Source organism: Muscardinus avellanarius, assembly GCF_963383645.1.
Source record: "Muscardinus avellanarius genome assembly, chromosome: 10".
NCBI classification, from domain to species: Eukaryota; Metazoa; Chordata; class Mammalia; order Rodentia; family Gliridae; genus Muscardinus; species Muscardinus avellanarius.
The window spans coordinates 54,370,670-54,395,519 of record NC_137796.1 but is presented as its reverse complement, the minus strand read 5'-3'; the positions used below and the strand labels follow the sequence as shown (position 1 = coordinate 54,395,519).

Here is a 24,850-nt window from a genome sequence, read left to right as displayed (position 1 = left end):
GTGTGTGCCCAACAGAAGTAAGCCAGGCCCCCTTGGGTGGTGGTGGTGGTGGTTGTTGCTTTCCCCTACAGTTCTGGGGACTGAGCCCAGGGCCTCACACATGCTAGGAAAGTGCTCTACCACAGAGCTATACCCACAGCCGTTTTTTGTTTGTTTGTTTGTTTTTTATATTGAGCCAGGGTCTTGCTAAGTTGCTGAGGCAGGTCTGGAATTTACAATCTTCCTGCCTCAGCCTCTGAAGTCGCCAAGGTAACAGGCATGCCCCATTATGCCCAACTCCCAGTGCAATTTTTAAATTTTTTTGTCATATTAAAACATGTAAAAAGAAACAAGCAACAATCATTTAAAGACTAATTTTTATTTTATTTATTTATTTATTTATTTATTTATTTATTTATTTATTTATTTTTGGTGGTACTGAGGTTCCTGGAAGCCCTTCTACCTCTGGGCTACACTCCCAGACCTATTTTTACATTTTTATTTGGAAACAGGGTCTCCTAAGCCAGCACACGCGGCTGGCTTCGAATCTGCGCGATCGTCCTGTCTCTGCCTCCCAAGCGCGGGGATTACAAGTGTGCGCCACCACGCCCAGCCTAAAGACTAAATCTTAACTGAATATATTCAAGACATCATCCATTCAACACGCAATAAAAAAGGAATGATTAAAAGTAATGAATATTATTTTCTTTATACTAAACCTTTGAAATCCAGTGTGTATTTCATACTTATGGCAGCTCTGAATTCATACCAGCGGCATTTCAAGTGCTCGGTGGCCACATGTGCTGAGCAGCTGCCGTAGCAGACGGCTCATCTCTAGAAGTTTCAGGGGGGGACAGTGGGGGAGGCCCGGGGCCTGAGATGGAGCCAGGGGTGGAGGGGCGCTTGGGGGCAGGTGGTGCCATATTGAGGTCAGGGCCGGGCTGTCTGGACCTGGCCTTGCTGTGGAAGCCAGGACCCCACGGACCCCACTTCTTGCCACATCCCTGCTGGCTGACTTGAGGAAGCCCCATATTGGGGAGCCTCACCTTACCGGCGATCTTGCTCCTCCTCCCTAGGCCCCGGCCAAAACAGCACGTGCTTGGCAAGTTAGTGTCTACAGCCACACGTGGTGGTGCAGGACTGTAATCCTAGTACTTTGGAGGCTGAGACAGGAGGATCACAGGTTCGAAGCCAGCTTCAGCCACCTAGCAAGGCCCTCAGCAACTTAGTGAGGCTCTGTTTCAAAATAAAAAATGAGCCAGGCGTGGTGGCGCACGCCCGTAATCCCAGTAATTGGGAGGTTGAGATGAGAGGATCACAGATATGAGACTAACCAGCAATTTATTGAGACCCTCAGCAACTTAGTAGGCCCCTGTTTTATTTATTTTTATTTTTATTTTTTGGTGGTACTGGGGGTGGAACCCAGAGGCTTTCTACCTCCGGGCTATACTCCCAGACCTATTTTATAATTTATTTGGAAACAGGGTCTCACTAAGTTGCTGAGAGCCTCACTAAGTAGCTGAGGCTGGCTTCAAACCTGCGTGATCCTCCTGTCTCAGCCTCCCAAGTGCGGGGATTACAAATGTGCGCCACCACGCCCGGCTTAGGCCCCTGTTTTAAAATAAAATAAATAAAATAGGGCTGGGGATGTAACTCAAAGGTAGAAGGCCCTTGAGTTCAACCTCCAGTATAACAAATAATAATGATGCTGCTGCTTCTTTTTGTTGTTGTTGTTGTTGTACTGGGGTTCCTGGAAGCCCTTTTACCTCCAGACTACACTCCCAGACCTATGTTATACTTTTATATTTTTGGAAACAGGGTCTTAAGCCAGTGGGGCTGGCTTCAAACCAGCGCGATCCTCCTGTCTCCGCCTCCCAAGTGCAGGGATTACAGGCATGCGCCACCACGCCCAGCTAAATGAGCTAAATTGTGGAGCAATAGACGACACGCTGGCCCTGGACCCCAGCCTGGCAGCGAGAGGCTAGCTCAGATCATTGGTGACCTTGGCAGGTGCTATTTTTTCTACTTACTATACTCTTCACATGGCTCGGTTTTCCTTATTCCTTCATTTTTCCTGTAAGAAAATGTCAGTTTTCTGACATTTCAGCCTGGGTCTGCTGCCCCTGGGTGGTGATGCATTCATGCACGCATGGGCACACACACACACACACACACACACACACACACACACACCCCACCCCCAAGCTCCGGGTGTGGCACAGAGATATAGAAAATAAATTCACAGATATAGAAAGTAAAATGGTGCCAGGCATGGTGGTGCACACTTGTAATCCCAGCATTTGGGAGGCTGAGACAGGAGGATCACGGTGTTTGGGCAGCCTCAGCTACTACTTAGTGAGACCCTTTGCAACTCAGTGAGACCCTGTTTCAAAATAAAGAATAAAAAATAGGGCCGGGGGTGTAGCTCAGAGGTAGAATGTCCCTGGGTTCCATTCCCAGTACTGGAAAAAAAAAAAAGTAGAATGGTGGCTGCATGGGCTGGAGGGTGGGGAAGGGGATGGTACTGTTTAATGAGGACAGAGCTTCAGTTTTGCAAGCTCCTGAGATGGATGGTGGTGACGGTTGCCCAATAACGTGACTGTAACTGACACTACTGATCCATGCACTTTATTTATTTACTTACTTATGTATGTATGTATGTATGTATGTATGTTTGTATGTATGTATTTATTTATTTTTGGTGGTACTGGGGTTTCTGGAAGCCCTTCTACCTCCGGGATACACTCCCAGACCTATTTTTTAACGTTTTTATGTGGAAACAGGGTCTCTTAAGCCAGCCCGGCTGGCTCTGAACCAGCGCGATCCTCCTGTCTCCGCCTCCCAAGCGCGGGGATTACAAGCGTGTGCCGCCACGCCCGGCCCTCCATGCACTTTAAATTGGTTGAAATGGCCCATTTTATGTAATATATATTTATCACAAAAAAGTGGGACAGGTGAAATTAACTTTGGTAATCTTTTATCTCAGTATATTCAAGATAGTGTCATTTCAACATGTAATTACTTTTTTTAATGACTGAGATTTTTAACCTTTTGACCACACTGGCCTTGGAAATCTGCTGTGTATTTTACACTCACGGCACATCTCAATTCAGACTCACCATGTTTCAAGTGCTCAACAGCCAAGATCAGCTGGTGGCTGCCACGCGGGACGGCACTGACCTTCGACCTCATCTGTGAACATCTCCATCATATCTGCAAAGACCCACACTTCCCGCCACACTGGAGACACACCCACAGATCCACTTGTGCCAGTGCACCTCAGCGTCTCCGCACGCCTCCCACGTCATCTGCCATCAAAAAGCCCACAGCGCACTGGCCAGTATCTAGATCTCATTGCAGACGTCTTCAGAGGAAGCACTTGCTCGAGGAGCACCGCTGGTTTCAAGTCTCATTGGATCAGCAAACCTCCCTTCTCCTTTGCGTGTCAAACTAAAGCACCTCAGATGGTCATCTCAAAGTCAGGTGGGCGTTGGGCTGGACAGGAGGCTCCCAGGTGTCCTTCCTCGTCCTCCTCCTCCTTTTCCTCCACCTCATTGATGATCTCCTCCTCTTCCTCCTCCTCCTCCTTGTTGATGACCTCCTCCTCCTCCTCCTCTTCCAGGATGGCCACCAGTTCCTCCCGAAGTGCCCCCATCTCCAACCCCAGGCTGCACAACTGGCCCAGCAGCTGGACATCCACTCGGCGTAGGTTTCCCTGCCAGCAGGAAGGAGTATCATGGACATGCCGCCCCAGAGGGCAAGGGGTCCCACCAGGACCTGGGTGGGAGCAGGTGTCAGCTCGGGTCCTGGCTTCCGGCCCCGGGGCAGGGTCCTCACTGTGGCCCTCGGCCCTTGGTGCCACCTGAGCTCTTCTGGTGTCTCTCTATCTCTGTGTCCCTCCCTCCCTCCCTCTGTCCCTCCCTCTCTTTCTCCCTCTCTCCTTCCCTCCCTCCTTTCTTTCCTTTTTTTAAGTACTAGGAAGGCATCCTACCTCCAAGACACACTCCCAGTTGCAAAGGGCCTTGCCAAGTTGCTGAGACTGTCCTCAAATCTGTGATCCTCTCGTCTCAACCTCACAAGTACTAGGATTACAGGAATGTGCCACCATACCTGGCTATTTTGTTCCACCTGTCTGTCTTGTTATCTGTATCTGTCTCTATTTATCTGTCTCTGTCCCTCTCTGTTCCTGTATCTCTCTGTGTCCCCCATCCTGTTTCTATTTCCCCATCTCTCTGTCCCAGCCCTTGGCTGCCTCTCTCTCTCCCTCTGTCTTTCCCTCTCTCCCCCTGCTCTCAGTCTCTGGTTTCCATCTCTGTCCTCTGTGTGTCTGTCTGTCTTGGGCTCCACTCTTTTCTCTCACTGTTTCTCCACCTCTCTCTCCTTGCCTGTTTCTCTATTCCTGTCACTTTGTTTCTGGTTTTCCATCTCTGGCCCTTTTTTTTTTTTTGGTGGCACTGGGGGTGGAACCCAGAGGCTTTTCTACCTCGGATCTATACTTCCAGACCTATTTATACTTTATTTAAAAACAGGGTCTCACTAAGTTGCTGAGATCCTCACTAAGTAGCTGAGGCTGGCTTCGGACCTGTGCGATCCTCCTGCCTCAGCCTCCCAAGCGCGGGGATTGCCACCACGCCCGGCTCATCTCTGGCCCTTTCTGTAGTCACTCATTCCCTCTCCCTCTCCCCCCTCCGCCTCTGGTCCCTCCAAACCCCTCACTTACCAGCTCCTCCCAGATCCACAGCAGGCTCTGCTGGGCACCTCCGGGTCCTGTTCCCCGGGACAGGAGGGGCTGGCCAGGGCTGTCCTCCAGGGGGGCCCCCCACAGGGCCCGAGGGGGCGGGCCCAGCCCTGGGGGCTCCAGCCCAGCCTGCTTCAGCTGCATCCACAGCTCCATAGCTGGGCTGTGGCTTCCAGGAGCAGGAAGTAACAAGGTCCAGGGCGACCCAGTCTCCTGGGGAACTTAGGGGTGGAGAGGAAAGGGCAGTGGGGAGGGGGCAGAGGCATCTCAAAGTCCACTCCTCAGTTACAATCTGCCAGCTGTGGCTTTTTTTTTTGTTTTTAATCCTTCCGAAGTCCAGCCTCTCTCTCTCACACACACACACAGGCTCACAAGGGTCAAACTTCACCTTCCTGCCTCTTCCTAGTCCAGACCCCTCACAGTGCTGTGTCTGTGATGCAGCCCTGTCTTGCCTTTCCAGCCGCGCCTCCTCTGCCTCCCCGGCTTGCCTGTCCCCAGGCTGTGGCCATCTCCAGGCTGGCTTACCAGTGCCCAGGCTGCCTACTGAAGAGCAGCAGATTCCACTGAGCCTGGATGTGCCTACATCAGGGCAGCCTTGCCATGGAAAAGACTGGGAGGGGGCATAAAAAGCTGAGCATGGTGGCACACACCAGTAATCCCAGTACTGGGAGGCTGAGACAGGAGGATCCAGGTTCAAGGACAGCCTCAGCAACTTAGTTAGACTCTCAACCACTAAGCTAGATTCTGTCTCAAAACAAAAAATAGAGCCAGTCATGGTGGCACATGCTTGTAATCCCAGCATTTGGGAGGCTGAGATGGGAGGATCACGGTTTGTGGACAGCCTCAGCTATTTAGGCCCTTTGCAACTCAGCGAGACCCTGTTTCAAAAATAAAGAATAAACCAGGCGTGGTGGTGCACGCTTGTAATCCCAGCACTTGGGAGGCTGAAACAGGAGGATTGCACAGGTTCGAAGCCAGCCTCAGCTACTTAGTGAGGCTCTCAGCAACTTAGTGAGACCCTGTTTCTAAATAAAGTATAAAATAGGTCTGGGAGTATAGCCCAGAGGTAGAAAAGCCCCTGGGTTCCACCACTAGTACCACAAAAAGAAAAAAAATTTAAAAATTTAAAAATAGGGCTATCTGGGCGTGGTGGCACATGCTTGTAATCCCAGCATTCAGGAGGCTGAGACAGGAGGATTGCAGTTTGTAGCCAGCTTCAGCTACTTAGGGAGGTCCTTTACTACTCAGTGAGACCTTGTTTCAAAATAATTAAAAAATGGGGCAGGGGGTATAGCTCAGAGATCGAATGCCCTTGGATTCCATCCCCAGTTCTGAAAAAAAAAAAAAAAAAAGTGCTGGAGGTGTAGCTCAGACGTAGAATGCCATTGGGTTCAGTCCCTGGCACCACAAAAGCTCACAAACAAAACACAAAGCTAGTCTCTTACAGTTCTGGAGGTCAGAAATCTAAGGCAGGTGCATAGGCTGGTTCTTTCTGGAGGCTCTAGAGGAGAGTCCCTATCCAAGTCTTTTTCAGCTTCCAAAACTCTTTCTTGGCTCATCGCCCCTTTCTTGCATCACTCCTAAGCTTCTATTTCCATCATCCCATCATCCCATCTTTTATTGACTCTGACCCTCCATCCTCCCTCTGATAGAACCCTCTGGGACCTTTCACCAATTATTTATGATAATTTCCATATTTCACTGGGCATGGTGGTATAGATCTGTAATTCCAGTACTTGGGAGGCTGAGACAGGAGGACTGCAGGTTCCAGGACAGCCTCAGCAACTTAGCAAGACCTCTGCAACTTAGTGAGACTGTTTCAAATTAAAGAATAAACCGGAGCCAGGCGTGGTGGTGCACGCTTATAATCCCAGCATTTGGGAGGCTGAGACAGGAGGATTGTGGTTCGCAGACAGCCTCAGCTACTTAGGCCCTTTGCAACTGAGTGAGACCCTGTTTCCAAATAAAGAATAAAAAATAGGGCTGGGGGTGTCGCTCAGAAGTAGAAAAAAAAAAAAGTTGGGTTTGTGGCATACACTTGTAATCCCAGCATTTGGGAGGCTGAGCCAGGAGGATCAAAGTTCATGGACAGCCTCAGCTACTTAGTGAGGCCCTTTGCAACTCATTGAGACCTTGTTTCAAAATAAAGAATAAAAAATAGGACTGGGGGATGTAGCTTGGAGGTAGAATGCTCCTGGGTTCCATCCCCAGTACCACAAAAGAAGAAGAAGAAAACAAAAAGAGCTGGAGGTGTAGCCCAGAGGTAAAATGTCCCTGGGTTCGATCTCCAGTAAAATCTTAATTTCACCCCAAATCTTAATTTCATCACATCTATAAAGTCTCGTGTGTGTGTGTGTGTGTGTGTGTGTGTGTGTGTGTGTGTGGTACTGGGGATTGAGTCCAGAAGCATTTTACCTCCAAGCTATACTCCAGTCCTATTTATTTTGAGAAAGGGTCTCATTGGATTGATGAAAGTCTCACTACTTGTTGAGGCTGTCCTCGAACCTACTAACCACCTGTCCTGGGATGACAAGCGTGTGTGTCACCACGCCCGATACAAAGTCTCTTTTACCATATAAAGTAATACAGGAACATCAGGCCAGTTTTTGAGGGAATGGTGCTCAGCCTATCATTCCCATCCTCCCAAACCTGAGGCTTCCTCAGTTTTTCCATCTTTTCAGGTTCTCAAACTGTGGCCTGACTTTCAAAACAGGCCCGGAGTCTGCACACGTCTCACCACTGCCACTGCTCCCATCCTATTCGTCACTTGTGTGGACTACTGCAGCAGCTTCTTGCCGGCACCCTTAGGTCCACCTTTGCCCTCTAAGATCCATTCCCCAGCCTGGCGGCGGCGAGGTGACACAGGCTTGTAATCCCAGCATTCCGGAGGCTGAGACAGGAGGATCAAAGTTCATGGACAGCCTCAGCTACTTAGTGAGGCCCTTTGCAATTCAGTGAGACCCCGTTTCAAAATAAAGAATAAAAAAATAGGGCTGGGGGTGTAGCTCGGAGGTAGAATGCCCCCGGGTTCCATCCCCAGTCCCCCCTCCCCCCCACACACACATTCTACACCTGACTGAAATGATATTTACAAAATGCAAATCCTATTTTTTATTGACTTTGGGTATCAAACCCAGAAGCACTCTACTACTGACCTACATCTCCAGCCCTTTTACTTTTTAAATTTCAAGAGAGTCTCAATAAGCTGCTCAGACTGGGCTTTGAGATCCTCCTGCCTCAGTCTCCAGGGTAGCTAGAATTACAGGAATGCACAACTGCACACCTGGCATGAATTAGATTTTAATGTGCCCCTCTTCCACTGGGAATAAAATTAAACCCTAACAGGCTGGATGGTTTTCCCCTGCCCACCTCTCTGAACCAGCCCCCCGACCCCGCAAGCAGGTTATCACCTCGAGGTCTCTGCACCTATTCTCACTTCTGCCTGGAACAATTTCCCCTTGATCTTTGATGGCTGTTTCCTTTTCTTTCTATTTTCTTTGGACCTAGGGATTTTTTTCTCTCTTGATACAAGAGTATTCTACCTCTGAGCTACACCCCAACCCTCCCCTTTAATATATGAAACAGGGGCTCACTAAATTGCTGAGGCTGTCCTTGAACCTGTATTCCTTCTATCTCAGACTCCTAAATACTGGGATTACTGTGTGCACCACTGCAACAGGTACAGGATTCCATTTTAAGAGTATAAAAAGCCTGGTGTGGTGGTGCACGCCTATAACCCAGTACTTGGGAGGCTGGACAGGAGGTTCACAGGTTTGAGGTCAGCCTCAAAAATTAGAGAAACCCCGCTGGGCGTGGTGGCGCACGCTTGTAATCCCTGCGCTTGGGAGGCAGAGACAGGAGGATCGCGCGGGTTCGAAGCCAGCCGCGCTGGCTTGAGACCCTGTTTCCAAAAATAAAATAGGTCTGGGACTGTAGCCCAGAGAATAGAAGGGCTTCCAGGAACCTCAGTACCACCAAAAAGAAAAATTAGAGAAACCCCATTTCAAAATAAAAACAGAATAAGACTGGTGGTGTAGCCCAGAGGTAGTATGCCCCTGGGTTCAATCCTCAGTATATATCATATGTAATATCATATATAATGTAATAATATCATATTAATATTATTATACTATATTATATATACTATATATTATATATATTTTTTCAGTACTGAGAATGGAACCCAGAGGCATTCTACCTTAGAGCTAGCCCCCCAGCCCTTTTTTTTTTTTAATTTTGAAACAGGATCTCACTGACTTGCAAAGGGCCTCATTAAGTAGTTGAGGCTGTCCTCGAACCGAAATCCTCTTGCCTCAGCCTCCCGAACGCTGGGATTACGAGTGTACCCCACCACGCCCGGCTTTTAATTTTTTTAAAAGCAGTATAGAGGGTGCTCTGAGCAATCCCTAAACCCAAGAGTAAAACAGGCGTGCTCCTTTAAGAAGAGGACTGGAAAAGAGGCGTGGTCACGGAGAATTAGCCACAGAACCACGAGGGTGCGATAAGGCCGGCCCCTGCGTTTACGTAACCCAGAAAGATGGCAGCGCCCAAGGTGGTAGGTGCCCGGGGCTTCTAGGACGCCACAAATTTGCGTGCTCTGCAGCCTCCACCTCCACAGCCTTTGTCCAGGCCCGAGGGATCAAGGAGGCAGGAGGGAGCAGCACCGTCTGCCGCGAGGCCTTCCCGGGAGCGAGCACCAGTTGTTACCGGGGAGGGAGGCAAGAAAGGTCCCCGGCCCGCGCCGGCGCGGACGGCTAGAGCGGGTGGGCGGGACCTCGGCGAGAGGAGCCAATAGGGATGAAGGAGTATGTTCTTAAGAGGCGCGTAGAGAGAATGACATGGTCACGTGACTCTGGGACCCAATGAAAGGAGAGGGTGGGGCTGGACCGGATGAGGGCTTTGGAAGGTTTTGGGTCAGTGGGTGGAGGTTAAAGGATAAATCTAAAGGAAATTGGTGGGAGACTTAGAGAGAGTTTTCTTTTATATTTTTGCAGTACCGAAATAAACCCAGGGACATTCTACCTCCAAGCTACATTCTCGGCCCGATTTTTTCTTATTTTGAAAAAGGATCTCACCAAGTAGCAGAGGGCCTAAGTGGCCGCGAACCTACGATCCTCACGTCTCAGCCTCCCAAGTACTGGGATTACAAGTATGCACCACCATGCCTGGAAGATTTAGAGATTTTGATGATAAACTAAAGACATGATGTGACAGGGCAGGAATTAAGAGGTGAATTTGGGAATTCCACGGGAGGATTCTGAGGGAAATTAAAGAGGAGAATGTATGATAGAAAATAAGAGGATTTAGGATGAGTTGGGTAAAATGAAGGAATGAAGCTGGGCCTGGTGGTTCACCCTGTTTTGTTTGTTTATTGATACTGGGGATCGAACCCAGGGGCATTCTACCTCCGAGCTACACCCCAGCCCTATTTTTTAGCTTTTTTTATTTTTTGAAACAGGGTCTCACTGAATTGCAAATGGCCTCCCTTAGTTGTTGAGGCTCTCTGCGAACCAGGATCCTCCTGTCTCAGCCTCCCAAATGCTGGGATTATGTGCGCCATCATGCCCGAAATTTCTAAACTAGGAATAATCCCTGTACTTGGGAGGCTGAGACAGGAGGATCATGGATTTGCAGCCAGCCTCAGCAACTTGTGAGGCCCTCTGCAACTTAGTGAGACCCTGTTTCAAAATAAGGAATAAAAGCCGGGTGTGGTGGCGCACACTAGACCTGGAGGATGGCGGTTTGCAGACAGCCTCAGCTACTTAGTGAGACCGTTTCAAAGTAAAGAATAAAAAATAGGGCAGGGGGTGTAGCTCGGAGGTTGAATGCCCCTGGGTTCCATCCCCAGACCCGCAAAAAAAAAAAAAAAAAAAGAATAAAAAAATAGGGCTGGGGTGTATCTTGGAGGTAGAATGCCCCTGGGTTCGATCCCCAGTTCCGCAAAAAAAATAAATAAATAAAATAAATAAATAAATAAAAATTAAAAAGGAATTTCTAAAAACAAGGTTGGGGGTGTAGCTTAGAGGTAGAGTGCTCCTTTAATTCTCAGTACAAAAAAAAAATGAATTTAAGGAAAAATAAATAAATTGGGAAAATTTTGAGGGGAGCCGGGCATGGTGGCGCACGCTTGTAATCCCCGCGCTTGGGAGGCTGAGACAGGAGGATCGCACAGGCTTGAAGCCAGCTTCAGCTACTTAGTGAGGCTCTCAGCAACTTAGTGAGACCCTGTTTCCGAATAAAAATATAAAAATAGGTTTGAGAGTATAGCCCAGAGGTAGAAGGCCTCTGAGTTCCACCTCCAGTACCACCAAAAAAAAAGAAGGAAAAAAAAAATATATATATATATATATCTGGGGAGAACAGGCAAATTTGATTAAGAAAAGAATTTAGGAGTTAAGAGAGGACTTTGGCCACTTGGGAGGCTAAGGCAGAAGGATCACAAGTTCATGGTAAGCCTGAAGAAATTGGAGAAGCCCGGCATGGTGGCACATGCTTGTAATCCCAGCATTCGGAAGGCTGAGACCTGGAGGATCGCGGTTCGCGGACAGCCTCAGCTACTTAGTGAGGCCCTCTGCAACTCAGTGATACCCGGTTTCAAAATAAAGAATAAAAAGTAGGGCAGGGGGTGTAGCTCGGAGTTTGCATGCCCCCTGGGTTCCATCCCCAAACCCGCAGAAAAAATAAATTGGAGAAAACACAGGGAAATTTTGGACAGAATTTGAAAGGTTTTTTTTTTTTTTTTTTTTTTTTTGCGCTGGGGATTGAACCCAGGGCATTGTGCGTAGTAAGCAAGTACTCTCGCACCGAGCTATACCTCCAGGGCAGAACTGGGAAGCTCTGAAAGGAAAATTTCATGGGTGTCAGGAAGCCGGGGATTGAGGGTCATGGAGCAAGAATGGGGCATCAGCCAGGCATGGTGGCACACGGCTGTGATCCCAGTACTTGGGAGGTTGAGAAAGGAAAATAGCAGGTTTGAGGACAGCCTCAGAAACTTGGGTCCTCTGCAACTTAGTGAGACCCTGTTTCCAAATAAAAACTAAAAATAGGGCTGGGGGTGTAGCTTGAAGGTGGAATGCCCCTGGGTTCCATTCAGGTATGTATGTATGGATGGATGCCGGACGTGGTAGCGCATGCTTGTAACCCCAGCATTTGGGAGGCTGAGACAGGAGGATTGTGCTTCGTGGACAGCCTCAGCTACTGCTTAGTGAGGCCCTCTGCAACTCAGACCCTGTTTCAAAATAAAGAAATAAAAAATCGGGCTGGGGGTATGGCTTGGAGGTAGAATGCTCCTGGGTTCCATCCCCAGTACCCCCCAAAAAAGATAGAGCAAACTGAGGGTGTAGCTCAAAGATAGAATGCCCCTGTGTTCTATTCCAGTATTACACCCCCCCCCAAAAAAATGAGGGTATCAGGTTCCAGGCTCAACCCCTTCTTTTCTCTTCCCTTCCAGATCCTGCGCCTGGCAGTACCAGTATGTAATGGGGGTACTAGGGGCATCCATGACCTGAGTGGGAGTGTGCCCCCAGAGGGCAATCAGAGGCAGAGAAGAACACTACTTAAGTTCCTGAGTGACCGCTTCTATGATGTGGAGTTTCTCAGGGAGTACTTAATGAAGATGGAGACGCTGAAGGTACACCAGAAAAACAGGTGAGAAGCTGCAGCCTGCATGGCCCGGCTGCTGCTCAGCCTCAGCGTCCAGAGCCCAGTGCCTTCCCTTCACACCCCAGGCAGCACTGGCTTCCACTACCCACCCTGCCAGCTCTTTCAGCTTTATCTCCCACCTGCTCCCTTCTCAAGGCACCTGCTGCCACTGCCTCACTGGAGATCTGGTTGGCCTCAAACCTAACATGGCTAAAACCAAACCTTTCATTTCTTCCTAAAAAAAAATCTGCTCAGCCGGGCGTGGCAGCGCACGCTTGTAATCCCAGCGCTTGGGAGGCTGAGACAGGAGGATCCCATGGGTTCGAAGCCAGCCTTAGCTACTTAGTGAGGCCCTCTGCAACTCAGTGAGACCTGGTTTCAAAATAAAGAATAAAACATAGGGCAGCGGGTGTAGCTCAAAGGCTGAATGCCCCTGGGTTCCATCCCCAGACCCACAAAAAAAATTTTTAAAAAAGGCCGGGCGTGGTGGTGCACACTTGTAATCCCCGTGCTTGGGAGGCAGAGACAGAAGGATCTCACAGGTTCGAAGCCAGTGCAGCTGGCTTAAGAGACCCTGTTTCCAAATAAAATATAAAATAGGTTTGGGAGTGTGGCCCGGAGGTAGAAGGGTTTCTAGGAACCCCAGTACCACAGAAAGAAAGAAAGAAAGAAAGAAAGAAAGAAAGAAAGAAAGAAAGAAAGAAAGAAAGAAAGAAAGAAAGAAAGGAGGGAGGGGAGGGGAGGGGAGGGGAGGGGAGGGGAGGGGAGGGGAGGGGAGGGGAGGGGAGGGGAGGGGAGGGGAAGGGAAGGGAAGGGAAGGGAAGGGAAGGGAAGGGAAGGGAAGGGAAAGAAGAAATGAAACTAGGGCTGGGGGTGTAGCTCCGAGGTAAAATGCCCCGGATTCAATCCGTGGTACCACAACAAACAAACAAACAGGCATGGTGGCTCATGCCTGTAATCCCAGTACTTGGGAGATTGAGACAGGAGGGTCACATTTTTGAGGTCAGCCTCAGCAAGTAGTGAGACTCTCATTAACTTAATGAGAACCTGTTTCAAAATAAAAATAAAATAGGGCTGGGGTATAGCTCAGAGGTAGAATGCCCCTGGGTTCAATCTCCAGTATCACAAAAAAATAAATAAAAATTCTGCTCAGCTGGGCATGGTGACGCACGCTTATAATCCCTGCGCTTGGGAGGCTGAGACAGGAGGATCACACAAGTTCTAAGCCAGCCTCAGCTACTTAGTGAGGCTCTCAGCAACTTAGTGAGACCCTGTTTCCAAATAAAATATAAAATAGGGAGTATAGCACAGAGCTAGAAAACGCTTGGGTTCCACACCCAGTATCACCAAAAAAAGAAAAAAAAAAAAATCTGCAACTTTTAAGCTTCTTCCCTTATATTCTCTGCTCTCTATTAATTCCAGAATTAATGCAATACTAGAATATTCCAAATGTGACCAGTGAACAGTTCTCATCAACTATGCTGTTCATATCCTGGTCTGAGCCCCTTTATTTTAAGGTCAAGTCATTATAGTAATCTCCTGACCTTTAACCTGCATCCTCCTCATTTGCAAAACAGCTGAAGGACTCAAATGAAAGCCGGGCGTGGTGGCGCACGCTTGTAATCCCAGCATTCGGGAGGCTGAGACTGGAGGATCGTGGTTCGCGGACAGCCTCAGCTACTTAGTGAGGCCTCTGCAACTCAGTGAGACCCGGTTTCAAAATAAAGAATAAAAAATAGGGCAGGGGGTGTAGCTCAGAGGTCAGATGTCCCTGGGTTCCATCCCCAGACCCGCAAAAAAAAAAGAAAGTAAAATACAGCTGGGCGTAGTGGTGCATGCCTATAATCCCAGTACTTGGGAGACTGAGCCAGGAGGATCAAAGTTCAAGACCAGCCACAGCATTTTAGCAAGATTCTCATCAACCTAGAGATACCCTGTTTCAAAAATTAAAAAACAAGGCTGGCAGTGTAGCTCAGAGGTAGAAAGCTGCTGGGTTCAATCCCTAATACCACACACACACACACACACACACACACACACATAAAAGAAAATAAGTAAAATATGAAACAAAATATAAAACATTACACCCTGCTTAAAGCCCCAAGTGTTTTTTTTTTTTTTTTTTTTCTTTTCTTTTCTTTTTTGGTACTGTGGATTGAGCCTCGGGACATTCTATCTCCAAACTATACTCCCAGCTCTTTTTATTTTGAAAGGGAGTCTCACTAGGTTCCTGAGGCCCCCTCGTACCGGGATCATAGGCGTGTGCCAGGCCTGGCTCCTTGTAGCTATTTACGTGACCATCCTCATTCAAGCCTCCAAGCCTTTGTGCTCCATTCTTTGGGCCTGGCAGGCCCTTGCCTTGATCCTCTTGTTCCTTCTCATCATTCAGGTCTGTGCAAATCTTACTGCCTCTAAACAGTGATTTTTTTCTTCTGTATTGGGGATTGAACTCAGGGGGCATTCTACCTCTAAGCTCTTCCCCCAGCCCTATTTTAAGTTTTGAAACGGCATCTCACTAAGTCGCTGAGGGCCTTACTAAATTGCTGAGGCTGGTCTTGAAAATGCGATCCACCTGTCTCAGTCTCCCAAGTACTGGAATTACAGGTATGCCCTACCACCCCCAGCTCTAAGCAGTGATTTTTAACACTCAAACTAAATGAACCTCCACTGTCCAGCCCTTGACCCAAAGCTAGTCCCACTAGGTGTTTCGTATGGTTTCTTTTTGTCATGGAATCGGTAACCTGCAGTTTGCAGTTATTTCCTGGTTTGTTATCTACTTCCCACTTTCGGGTCATCAAAAATGAAGGGCAAGGAAGCTTTCTGCCATAGTCAACACTGAGTCCCCAGTGCCCAACACTTAATGGGCACTAAAATTTGCAGCTCCAGGTTCTGCCCCTCAGCAGTACTGGGGCAGTTGAGGGGTGCAGTGCTCCCCAGGCCTCATCTTTGCTTCCATTTTCTTGGCAGATCCCTCACCAACATCCAGGAGAAATATGGTCCATACATCAGAGGTGCCTTCTTCATTCTGAAACTGGGAGGTGCTGTCAAGTACGACAACAGAGGTTTGGGATGGGAGTGGGGGTGGGGGCGGCAGCAAAGCACCTGAGTCCAGCCTCTGCAGAGGGGCTTCCCTGTTGAGCCCGTCTCTGCCTCCTAGTGGCTCTCTAAATTTTGAGAGTTGGTTACCTGAGACCATAGGATCATAGGTTCATGGCCAGCCTCAGCTACTTAGTGAGGCCCTCAGCAACTTAGTGAGACCCCGTTTCAAAATAATGAATAAAAGCCAGGCATGGTGGTGAACGCTTGTAACCCTGTGCTTGGGAGGCTGAGACAGGAGGATCGCACAGGTTTGAAGCCAGCCTCAGCTACTGAGGCTCTCAGCAACTTAGTGAGACCCTGTTTCCAAATAAAATAGAAAATAGTTCTGGGAGTATAGCCTGGAGGTAGAAAGCACCTGGGTTCTACCCCTAGTGCCACCAAAAAAAAAAAAAAAAAGAATAAAATGTAGGGCTGGGAGTGTAGCTCAGAGGTAGAATGCCTCTGGGTTCCATCCCCAGTACCAGCCGTTGCTTTATTATTTGGCACTGGGGTAGACTCTAGAGCTGGAGGCCTTGGGCGGGGTGGTGCTTGCCAACACTCCCTCCTTCCCCTTCCCAGGTTTCAGGGCCATGAGTGGATCAGGCCAGATAAGTATGGCCGCTTCTCCTCTGAGTTCTTGAATCTGCAGACGGTGCCGGTGCAGGCTGTGGATGCCAGCGGCTGTGCCATCAACTACAAAGGCCTGGACAACCTCCGTGAGCAGGCCCAGGGGGCGGGAAAGGGAAAGGCCTCCGTGCTTCCCTTTTGGTGGTGGGATCCAGAGCCTGGTGCCATCCAGCCCCTTGCCCTGCAGTGCCCCTGAAGGAGCTCCAGGTCCTGTCGCTGCAGCGCTGCCCCTATGTGGACGACTGGTTTCTCAGCCGCCTTCACCCCCTGGCCTGGTCACTGGAGGAGCTCTCGCTTGCCGGCTGTCCTCGCATCTCTGAGCGGGGCCTCGCCTGCCTCCACCACCTCCAGTAAGACCTCAGCTCAGCTTGGCCCCACCAGAGTATCTCCTCCCCAGCTGGTGTAGGAGAGAAGGTGGGGTAGAGCGCTGTTGGTCTGTTCAGTATCTCCTCCCTTGCAGCCCTCGGGGTTGGTGGGTAAGCGTGGATGAGCTGCCTCAGTTGCAGTACATCTCTGGGGAAATTAAGTGGTGGTTTTCTTCCCCTTTTTTCTGGGGGGGGGTGTTGCTGGGGATTGAACTCAGGGGCATTCTACCTCCATGCTACACCCCCAACCCAGTTTATTTTATTTGGAAAGAGTTTCTCAGCAGGTTGCTGAAAGCTTCACTGAGTTATTGAGGCTGGCCTTGAACCTGCTATTCTCCTGTCTCAGCCTCCCAAGCAAGTACTGGTATTACAGGAGTGCGACACCATGCCCGGCTCCTTTTGGTTTTAGTGAAACTTCCATGGTATCTATACCACTGAAGAACAGTAGGAGCCTGAGGTAGTTAACACAGTGAATCTCATGTGCTTACAACTATAGATGTATTCTGTTCAGGGATGTTGCTCAGTGGTAGAGCGCTTGCCTAGCATGTGCAAGGCCTTGGTTCCATCTCCAGAAAAGAAGGGGGAAAAAAAAAGATTTTATTTCAGGAAGCTAGAGTGAAAGGTTTTTAGCCAGGTTTTACTTCAGGTTGAAATTAAGGTGAGAAGACCTCCCCATACATGCGTGCTACACGCACACCATCCTCATACCAGCCTCCTGTCCGCCTCGCTCCATTTCAGGAACCTGCGTAGGCTGGACATCTCAGACCTCCCTGCCGTGTCCTACCCAGGCCTCACCCGGATCTTGGTGGAGGAGATGCTGCCCAACTGTGAGGTCGTGGGGTCTGACGAGGCCCAGGAGCCGAGGCTGGGGCTGGAGGAGCAGCGTGGGGATGCAGCCAGCCCTACTTCTACGTAGCCTTCAGCCTGCGTTGCACTCCGTCCAGCAGGATCTCAGTGGGCTGTGTGGAGTCTAGTGGGCCCCCACACTTTGACATCCAGTGGGGTTCACTCAGTGGGGGAAGGAAGCTGGCAGGTCAGAGGGAGGAGAGTGTGAAGTGCAGGGTATTTATTCTTGGCTGCCCTTGGCTGGTGGTCAGCTCCTGTTGTCCTGCCAGGCAGGCCTGTCCACACCACTCCGCCCCTGCCTCTGGGGCCTGGGGAGGCAGCTGCATTCAGTTCTCCTGGTATGGCTCAGCCTTACCAGGAGGCTTCTCTCTAACTATCCACATCTGAGCCTGTGGCTGTCTCTTGCAGGGACCCTCGCTGACATGGGATGCTGTTGGCACTTTGTAGTGATGCTGAGATCACTGCAGGTGTCCAGCACCCTTGTCTCACTGAAACCAAAGGCCAGTAGCACCCCAAGTCCCATACTGTTGCCAGTTACTGATTTATTGATCTTTGGCTCCAAATCCAACTTTTTTGTCACCTGTGAATATGGAATGGTTAGGCCTTTACTTTCTACGATGGGCTTCATCAGCAGAGGGCGCTGGAAACACTCAGGAGGAAAGGTGTGTGCACTTGCAGGGTAGGAGGCTCCCCAGCACCTCTTCCTGGGTAGCCAGATGGTCAGCAGCCACCTCCGGCATCCCGGCCCCAGCGGTTTCATAGAACAACTGAGGCTCCTCCAGTCAATTCCAAGGAATTTTACCAAGGAATTCCTCGTGATTACCAATCACTGAAGTCAATAATTTTTTTATATTAAACTTTATCTGTTCAACTTTGCCTGTGTTTTTATTCTCCTGAGTGGATCCAGACATCGAACAGACTACCTGAGACGTCCCAGGACAGGCTCTAAACTCGGGCTTGGGGTAGGTTTGGTTGTGCCTTTGAGTTTGAGAGCAGCACTGAGCGCCTTGCTGATGGGAAACAGGATGCCAGAAATCCCAGCACACAGCGGCTTCATAGCCCAGCTGTCACCTGTGGTTGATGGTGACAGGGTGCCAACTGCAGTGCATCCTGGGAGCCCCCGGGGCTGCTGTGCCTGATAGCTGTGGCAGTGGCAGCAGAGACAATTCTACAGACTAGGATGTTGGGTGTTTTCTTGTGAGTGCCCTTGAGTGCTTTATCAAATAGTGACAAGCGGGGGGTCTCTTAAGTCGGGGTCTGAGAACTAGAAAGCTTCCATGACAGCCCCAAAAGTTCTTTGGAATGAAGTCACATGGCTGGACCTGATTCCACAGGTCTCAAACCCCCAAGTTACTTGCAGCCTCCTTTACTGGTGCCAAGGGAACCATCAGCCCTTTCCTAACCCTTGGAAACTGATGACCTCACCTTGAAAGGGATGTCCTTTCAAGACTTACAAGCGCCCCCTGCTGCCCACAGACCCATAAATAACCTCAAATCTCAGCTTGCTCAGGGGAACCGGGGTCCTCTAGGACCCAGGAGGAAGTAGGTTATACACCAAAAGACCAAGACTTTGCAAATAGGTGCATAGCAAGAAACCTGGGGTATATAGGCAGGAATGGACTCTTAAGGGCATCAGACCAACAGGGGTGGATATTAACACTAGCTTAGGCCAAATTTGCCGGATGTACTTTAGCTAGAGATTCCTGATACACGGATCACCTTGTGCAGCTGGAGGTGGCTCTAATAGTTACTCAGTTAGCTGACTGGAACTTGGACCCAAGAGTAACTTACAGTGAATGAAGCTGATACTAGAACTACTCCGGCGTAACATGAATACAGAGAACCCAAAAGCTCATTGAACTGATCACATTTGACCTGCATGTTCACCCACAAACTGCAATCCACGGGAAGATACCAGTTGGTCTCTGGTTTTTTCAATCCCATGTTTTCTCACTCACTCTATGTTGAACTTTCCCTGTTCTAAGTGCTCTGTGGTTTCTCTCTCCTAACTAAACCCAGTCTGATGCTTACAACAGCCAGCACTTTACCCTGTGAAACTTCCCAAGGCCTCAGGAGAGGCAGCGTCACCCCAGCAGAAAATCTCTGTGCCCCTGGAGGAAGCAAGATGAGCCAGGAGGGCTGGTGGGCCCTGACTGTCCTCCTGGCCCCTGGGTACAGAGGTACAGAGGCGGGCTTGGCCCTGCCCAGCCCCTGCCTATCTTCCCCATTCTTTTATTCCATTAGCAGCAGCACTTCCTCCCCACATCTTCCTCCAGCTGTTCCCAGGGGCTCCATCATTCAAATGTGGGGGGAGGAAATCAGGGCTGGACAGATAAACTGCTGCTGCTGACAGACTGGGTTCCTGACAATGCTCTCTGGACAGTCCCTCTCCAGAGGTGGCATAAAGGAGGCTGCTGAGGCTGAGTGGGGCCCTTAGTCCCACCCCAGGTCTCAGGAGGTCTAGGCTCCCCAGACAGCCAGCGCAGCCCCAACAGAGGCCCCAGCAGGAGACGGCAGTAAACACAGGCAGGCGCCCTCTCCCTCCCCAGAGGGCTGTGGGTGAGTGATCCGGGAGTCACCAACAGTGTGGGAAGGGTGGGGCCCAAGGGTGAGGCTGGCCTCCGGCTGGCCCCCAGGCTGGGTGGGGCTGGTAAGAAAGGCTTGCAGCCCTTGGGCAGGAGTCCCAGACCAGAAGGGAGTTGGAGGTACAAGGTCAGCCCAGCTGGGGGTGGGGGGTAGCTGCGCACCCCAGTCCCTTACCCTCTATTGCTTTTCACTTTGCTCCCTGCCAGCCAGCTCTTCTCCCTCGTTCGGTCTTCCCTAACTCCTCCTGGGACCCTGGCCACCTCTCCCTGGGCCGGCACCAGGTCCAGACTCCCTGTTCTCAGCCCTTCCCAGGCTCTCCGGTAGTTTCCTTGTACATACACTTCTCTCCATCTCCCTCCAACCCACTTTCTCTGTCCTCTCTCATCTCCAGCTCCCTCACACCCCCCACCTCTCTTCTAGCTTCCACCCCAGTTCTCCCTCTCCTTGAGGTCCCTGCTCCACCTTGTCCCTCATCACCCTCTACCCTAACTATGGGCAGCAACAGCAAATATCCCTATCTCTGGCCACCCATCCATCCCCACTCAGCACATTCAAGCTGCCTCCTGGCTGTGGCCTTGTGCCAGCCCCTTGGCCTCCCTCCCACCCCTTTCCTCTTTGGGACTCAGCCTCCCCCTAGGTCACTCTGACACTACCCAGCCTAGCACAGGCCCGGCCTTGGCCTCGCCCTTCCTAGGACTCTCCCAGAACCTCCCCTTCCAGGCCTTACAGGTCCCTGTCTGTTGCTCCAGCCACCTCTACCTTTCCCGCTGTCTCACCAGAAGACCAGCCCCAACACGCAGGAGCCCCATCTCCCCAGCCTGCCTCCCGCCTCCCTCCTTCCTCAGCCCCGCCCCACCCCTGGGGCCCTCCAGCCTCCAGCTCCCTCCCTCTCTCACTCCCTCCCCTCCTTCCCGCCCCTCAGGACTGGCTGCGCTGGGCAGGGCTGGCTGGGCCGGCAGCCTGACGCACACGGGGCAGGGGCAGCTTGGAGGAATCCTGACCAGAGGCCCAGCGGCAGCCCAGAGCTGGTGGGAGCCAGACCAAGAGGTACAGAAGAACCAGATCCCTGGTTCCCAGTCCCTGGGGTGGGGCCACTGGGGAAGGGAGGCTGGGTTTCTAAGAAGTGCAAGGTGCCAACCCCTGGGAATCCAGTGATCCTGATTTCTGGGGAGCAGGATGTATAGATAGAGGAGGTAGGAGTAGTGGCCTGTGGAAGATGGGAAATAGGTTGCCCTTCTGAGCTTAGAGGAAGGTGGAAAAAAACAAGATTGGAATGGGGGGTCAGGCCTAGGAAAAGGTGACAGTTGGGTCCCTGGGTAGAGGGAGATGAGGGCTGGCTGAGACTGCGGGAGACGAGGCTGCTTGCCTCGGGCCCGGCTGGGTTCTCTCTGGAGGCCCGTCCTGCACCCCAAAGGCCTCTGTGGCTCCCTTGCAGCTCCCTCAGCTGCCCCTTCCCTGGGCCGGGTCATGCGCTGCTCCAAGTGCCTGCTCTGCCTCTCAGCACTGCTCACGCTCCTGGGCCTCAAGGTGTACATCGAGTGGACCGAGTCCCGGCTTAGCAAGGCCTACCCCGGGCCCCGGGGCACCCTGCCAGGCCCCACACCAGCCAGCACAGAGCCCACCCTGCCCGCCAACCTCTCAGCTCGTCTGGGCCAGACCGGCAGCCCACTGCCCTTGGCTTACTGGAACCAGCAACAGTGGCAGCTGGGGACCCTGCCCAGTGAGGACAATGCTGAGGCAGGGGGCTGCCAGGCTTGGGGGGCTGCCGCAGCTGCCAAGATCCCCGACTTTGCCTCCTACCCCGAGGACCTCCGCCGCTTCTTGCTGTCAGCAGCTTGCCGGCGCTTCCCTCAATGGCTGCCTGGAGGCGAAAGTAGCCAAGTGGCCAGCTGTTCAGAGACTGATGTCCCCTATCTACTACTGGCTGTCAAATCAGAACCAGGACGCTTTGCAGAAAGACAGGCCGTGAGGGAGACGTGGGGCCGTGCAGCTCCTGGGATTCGGTTGCTCTTCCTGTTGGGGTCCCCAGTGGGTGAGGGGGGACCTGACCTAGGCTCGCTGGTGGCCTGGGAGAGCCGTCGCTACAGTGATCTGCTGCTCTGGGACTTCCTCGACGTCCCCTACAACCGGACGCTCAAAGACCTGCTGCTGCTGGCCTGGCTGGGCCGCCACTGTCCCAATGTGAATTTTGTCCTGCAAGTTCAGGATGATGCCTTTGTGCACATCACTGCCCTGCTTGATCACCTAAAGACCCTGCCAGCTACCTGGGCTCGAAACCTCTACCTGGGTGAGGTCTTTACCCAGGCCAAGCCTCTCCGGAGGCCTGGAGGACCCTTCTATGTGCCAGGATCCTTCTTCGAAGGCGGCTACCCAGCCTACGCAAGTGGGGGTGGCTATGTCATCGCAGGGCGCTTGGCTCCCTGGCTGCTGCAGGCAGCAGCCCGTGTGGCACCTTTCCCCTTTGATGACGTCTACACTGGCCTTTGCTTCCGTGCCCTGGGCCTGGTGCCCCGGGCCCACCCAGGCTTCCTCACGGCCTGGCCAGCGGACCGCACCACCAACCCCTGTGTTCGAAACCTGCTGCTGCTGCGGCCCCTCAGCCCCCAGGACAGCATCCGGCTCTGGAGAGAGCTGCAGGCCTGCGGCTCCAGTGCTGGGCCTTGAGGGGAAGGCCGACCTGGCCCGAGTCCCAGATGCCTGTCCTGCCAGATCCTCCCTCCAGGCCTCATGCGAGGGTGGAGGTCCTCGACCTGACTGCGTGAACCACTCCTGGGTGCTCCCCCGCAGGGGACTGGGCAGGCAGGATGAGACAGCAGACTGTTTCTGTTCATTGTTTTTGAAAAATATGTGCTCCCCACTCTGAGCCTGGAGTTGTTTTTGCATCTGTGGGACCCCAAAATGGTATGGAGCAGAGCTCAGCACATCCTCATCCTCACACTACCCACCCCCCCTTCCTGGCAGGGCCAGCTCTGAGGGGCCTCCCAGACACTTGCTGGACACAGGTTCATGCCATCCCACGGGGAGGCAGGGCCCTCTCTGGAGGGGCTCCTACCCCCATGCATCTGTGGAAGCTGACCCTCCAGCTTGTGAATTTTCCAGGTAAGTAGATCCATCAACAACTTTGCTCTCATTAACCTACAGTGAAGAGGCTGGGGTGTCACAGATCCGCCATGCTGGACTCTCCTGCCCCCAGACTTCAGGAAACAGAACAGAGAAGTGGACAGCCAATGCAGAGCTACAGTTTATTCATTCTGCTGACTGGCTCCACCAGCTGCCCTGCCACCCCTGCCTGACCACAGGAGGGGCTTCTGGCCCCCAGGTGCCCTCTGTAACAACAGTTGAAGGGCTGAGAGGCCTCAACAAGCACTGCCACCCAAGGATGGCAGCCTGGAGGAGCAGGGACAGGAAGCTGGAGCCACACCATCACAGCATGGGAGGTGCAACCTGGCAGCTAAGTATTTCAGGGAGCTAGCTGGGGAAACATCTTGCCAGTTCTCCCTCCTCCACTCAGCTCGGGGCTACCTCTTGGGGTAGTTAGGGGACCTCACTTGTCAAAGTGGTCCAGAGGGTAGTGTTCCCCATAAGTCTGGAGGTGCCGGGCCAGGGACTCCTGCTGCTTGCGGAGCTGGGCGGGCATCTCCTGATACACGTCCGAGAAGAGCAGGTTAAGATTGGGCTTCAGCTTCCGCTCGGCCTGCTCAAAGGCCTCCATCACCTGCGGGACACAGCAGTGCAGGAGGCAGCCAGGCTCCTCCACGCCCCGCCCCCGTGAGCGGGACAATAGACAGGATCCTCACTAAAGCGCAGCCAATCCCAGCAGCTCCATCCTCAGCATGGCCCAGGCAGTGCTGTGAAGTGCTGGGATTCATTTAGGCCTCTCTACAGCCCTAAAACACAGGCAGCTTCCAAGTGAGGATCCAAGGCCCAGAGAAGAGAAAGGACCCACCCTTCACGATGAGGATGGGGCAGGGCCAAGACACATGGAGCTGCCCGACAGCAGGCCTGCCCTTGCCAAGCGGCAGCACTGGCTCTCAGTTCCCAGCCACTGGCAAGGGGGGGACACCACGACACGTGGACTGTCACCTCATCCAGACCACCTTCTGAGGTGGGCACCCCCGTACCCCATTCAGAGACGAGAAACAGGGCAGACGACTTGCTGGGAACACCTCTGAGTCTCAGTTCGGTGACCCCAGATCCAGGTACCCCCATCCTCGCAGAGTTCTCCGCGTGCAGAGGCCCCTCCCACATGCTGGCACGGGGTGCAGGCAGCTCCTCACCTTCTTGCGCGACTGCTTCCGCCAGGCCTTCTCCTGCTCCTCGTCCCACCAGCCGCGGCTCCCCAAGTAGTGCCTCAGCCGTGAGATGGGGTGGTCCTGCTTGTCCCAGTAGTTGACCTCATCCACCGAGCGGTACGCCGAGCTGTCGTCGCTAGTGCTGTGGTGCCCAATCCTGCCCGGGGAAGGGGCCTGGGTCAGCTGGGGCCCCTGGTGCAGGGTGGAGGTACTGGGGTGACGGGGTGGAAATGCAGCAAAGGCGCCGCAGGGAATGCAATACGGGAGATGAGGCCACGTTCTGGGGACGGTCTGTAAGGAAGATGACTGGGGGCAGGGGTGGGTAGAGGCAGGCACCTGTAGGTCATGGCTTCAATGAGGAACGGCTGGTTCTCTGCCACAGCCCGACGCCGGGCCTCCTTGGTAGCATTATACACGGCGAACACGTCATTGCCATCCACACGGATGGACATAATGCCATACCCAGGACCTCGTGCCGCTGCAGGGACAGAGGAGCCCCCAGGGTCTCAGTGAGGGGCTCCCCAACACCTCATGAAGAAAACAGGTAGCAGGAAGGACCGAGCCCCAGGATGAGAGAAGGAACAGGCAGAAGAGGGAGAAGGGAAGAGAGCAAGCTAGTACTTGGTTCCCCATCCCCTGTCACCTCCCAGCGCCAAACACCAGACTCCACAGAAAGAAAACGAGAGGGGGGAGCATAC

At 52.1% G+C, this 24,850-nt stretch overlaps 4 protein-coding genes across 4 annotated transcripts in view; 2 read left to right on the top strand and 2 right to left on the bottom strand.

Moving 5' to 3' along the window:
* Positions 1-3,439: 3,439 nt before the first annotated feature.
* On the bottom strand, positions 3,440-4,873 carry ERICH4 (glutamate rich 4; the record flags this gene model as incomplete). Its single annotated transcript, XM_080703197.1, has 2 exons — positions 3,440-3,694; positions 4,700-4,873. 2 exons carry the CDS (start codon positions 4,871-4,873, stop codon positions 3,440-3,442), a joined length of 429 nt encoding a protein of 142 aa, XP_080559323.1.
* Positions 4,874-9,254: 4,381 nt separating this feature from the next.
* DMAC2 (distal membrane arm assembly component 2) lies at positions 9,255-17,344 on the top strand (the record flags this gene model as incomplete). Its single annotated transcript, XM_080703601.1, has 6 exons — positions 9,255-9,272; positions 12,168-12,364; positions 15,326-15,406; positions 16,016-16,152; positions 16,251-16,413; positions 17,167-17,344. The coding sequence occupies 6 exons, from the start codon at positions 9,255-9,257 to the stop codon at positions 17,342-17,344; spliced, it is 774 nt and encodes a 257-aa protein (XP_080559727.1).
* A 3,956-nt stretch (positions 17,345-21,300) lies between these two features.
* On the top strand, positions 21,301-22,622 carry B3GNT8 (UDP-GlcNAc:betaGal beta-1,3-N-acetylglucosaminyltransferase 8; the record flags this gene model as incomplete). Its single annotated transcript, XM_080703600.1, is given in 2 exon segments — positions 21,301-22,498; positions 22,501-22,622. Coding segments are annotated over 2 exon segments (1,293 nt in total). The 5' UTR covers positions 21,301-21,327.
* Positions 22,623-23,404: 782 nt separating this feature from the next.
* The window catches only part of BCKDHA (branched chain keto acid dehydrogenase E1 subunit alpha), a gene marked incomplete at both ends in the record, with an annotated part of 32,429 nt that continues 30,983 nt past the window's right edge, over positions 23,405-24,850 (bottom strand). Inside the window, 3 exons of the mRNA XM_080702628.1 lie at positions 23,405-23,575; positions 24,138-24,309; positions 24,489-24,630. Coding sequence (XP_080558754.1) covers positions 23,405-23,575; positions 24,138-24,309; positions 24,489-24,630 — 485 coding nt within the window. The remainder of the gene's footprint in view (positions 23,576-24,137; positions 24,310-24,488; positions 24,631-24,850) is intronic.